The following is a 2,478-nucleotide window of genomic DNA, read 5'->3' on the forward strand; positions in this document are numbered from 1 at the left end:
TGCAAAAAACAATTGTCAGAAAACCGTTGTACAACAAATGGAGGAGAAACTGCAACAGCACACAGAGGCAAGCAGGAGTTGGAGGAGAGTTTGCTGAGCGCACAATATAGCACTTCCATGAACACAAGGACAGAATTGAAGCAACTTGAAAACACGTTGAAATTGCAGGAAAAACCTAACGACAGCGAGGGGGCGAAAAAAAGGGTGGAGAACAAACTAGGTGTGACCTTTTTTTTTTTTGCTATTTTGTTGCCTTTGTGGTTTGCACTGATACAGACAGCGTCTTGTGAGAAACTTTGTTGAAGACGCTGTACATGCCTTTCCACTTTTCAAAATGTTCTCACAAGTCACACTGAGATTTTATCTTGATATTTTTTCTTAGCCAGTTCATTATCCCGGCATTGCAATGAGCATTTATATCTCTGCAGAAAGCCGCGAGATTGTGTGCCGATCTCTGGATGAGGGCGCGAGCGGCCACAGTATTACCATCTATCCCACAAGGTGAGTGCGGGGGCCCTTCGGCTGCTGCTTGGAATGCACGACACCTCTTTCGTGCACGAAACTTGAACGGAAAATGAATGATTAACTTGACCCTTTCACTAATAACTAACTGCCACTATCGATTTACCTTGAATCACATTTGGACAAGAACAACTGTTGGTTTAGTTTCTAAAGTTGGGGAAGTTAGGGAAACTAGCAACTGGGCAATTAGGTGCTTTGGTTAGAATAACGGTTCCAACTGTGCCAACAGGGAGAGCGAGGGCGTGGAAGTGTGGTGCGACATGGACGAGGACGGACCCTGGACAGTGTTTCTGGCTCGCCTCGAGGAGTCCTCCCTGGAAAACTTCACGCAATCTTGGGACCAGTATAGAGCAGGTTTCGGCGACCCCTCCGCCGATTATTGGCTGGGTAATGGCCACGTTGTGTCTGGTTTCATCACAGTTGTCTAACACAATAGTAGGGGTGTTAAACTCATTTGCACCGGCTGGCCATAAATGATATGAGTACAGTATTCTAGGGCCAGATGACATAACCTTTAGAAGGGACAAGATCTATTTATCAATTATTCATAACAAATCAAATATGCTATATGGTTGAAATAACAAATTGACCACAGGTCGAATATAACAGTGTATTAGTAGGAGCCACTCAATTGACACCCCTGAGCCGTGCATTTCTACTTTCGTAATGTGTCCTTTTTCTTGTTCCAGGACTCGAGGCTCTGCACTCCATAACGGCCCGAACTCCACACGCGTTACGAGTGAGGATTGAGGATATCCAAGGAGAAGTTTTCACCGGTGGAGCAGATAACTTCTTTGTGGACGACGAACTCTCTGGGTAAATGAAGTTTTACAGGGTCACGATTAAAAGTTTCGTTGATGTTGATAAGAAGATGTATGTAGTCGTTGTCACGATAACAAAACATGTCTAGTAGGGAGTCATCATGAAAGTTATCCTAGATAAATGACTGGAATAGATGTGCCAAATAATTAAACGACCACTGAATTTTAACCTATATCTGGAACAAGTAACGTCGTTTTGATTTTTTTATGAAAGTTGAATACCAAGCTAAGTTCTCGGAGTATTTCAGGTACCAGGTCACCATTAACGGCAGCTATGGAGTAGGAGATTCTCTACTTCAAAATAACGGCCAGAAGTTTAGCACGATTGACCTGGACAATGATGAGTTTCCCTTCGGTGAGTCGACGGAGCAAATCTTGAAGTTGCCTGTGCATGCACGGGGGTGGGGGTGAGGGGGGGGGAGGATTCGTGTGTCGTCGTCGTTGCTTTATGTAACTTTTATGCCTCCAGTAACATGGATGGTCAAGGTGAAAGCATGGCCACACGAGGGGAAGGGATTGCATGCAGATGCTTGCTTTGCCTTTTGAAAACGTTCGAACAGTTTCTTTATATTATGGGATTGAGTGGTAGCCTTGTGTGTTTGTCTGATTACATTAGATGCATGTGTGTGTGTGTGTGTGTGCACATGTGCTTAATAATTTTATTTTCCTTTATTCCCAAACTTGCCTTAGAAAAATTGTAAAAGTGTCTAACCCCGAAAAAAGAAAGAAATTCGGAAATAATTAACAATGACAATAACCAATGTACATTACAGTCAACTGTGCCGAATTCTTTGGTGGAGGTGGTTGGTGGTACGCTGGTTGCTCCCCCGTCAACCCAACTGGCCCCCGGTCCTCGGCGCCTCGTCCTGTCATGCACTGGATCATTTATGAACCCATGGCTCGTTTCGTTCGCCTTAGCAAGGTACTTATAAAGATACAACCGCGTGACGCTGACGTTTGGCAGAGAATATCCTAGTAGCGAAGCTCAAGCTGAGTTTAGCGGCTGGTCTGTAAGCTTTAATGGCTGGTGTGATTCTGGTAAGGAATTAAGGTGTTCCAAGCTATGCCCATAACATGATTTTGTCAGGAGTGTTGTGTGCGTCATGAGACACAGTAGTAAGTGATAACAGTGCTA

At 44.3% G+C, this 2,478-nt stretch overlaps 1 protein-coding gene across 1 annotated transcript in view; it reads left to right on the forward strand.

The window, feature by feature from the left end:
- Nucleotides 1–2,478, forward strand: part of LOC122260956 (uncharacterized) — a gene marked incomplete at its 3' end in the record, with an annotated part of 11,802 nt that extends 9,324 nt beyond the window's left edge. Inside the window, 8 exon segments of the mRNA XM_086534065.1 lie at nt 1–11; nt 14–65; nt 68–204; nt 383–501; nt 752–909; nt 1,212–1,338; nt 1,592–1,698; nt 2,117–2,478. The exon segment at nt 1–11 is cut by the window's left edge and continues 47 nt beyond it. Of these exon segments, the coding sequence (XP_086390191.1) occupies nt 1–11; nt 14–65; nt 68–204; nt 383–501; nt 752–909; nt 1,212–1,338; nt 1,592–1,698; nt 2,117–2,319 (914 nt within the window).

Source organism: Penaeus japonicus, unplaced genomic scaffold (assembly GCF_977035675.1).
Source record: "Penaeus japonicus unplaced genomic scaffold, GWHDUDI00000001_assembly GWHDUDI00000040, whole genome shotgun sequence".
Taxonomy (NCBI): domain Eukaryota; kingdom Metazoa; phylum Arthropoda; class Malacostraca; order Decapoda; family Penaeidae; genus Penaeus; species Penaeus japonicus.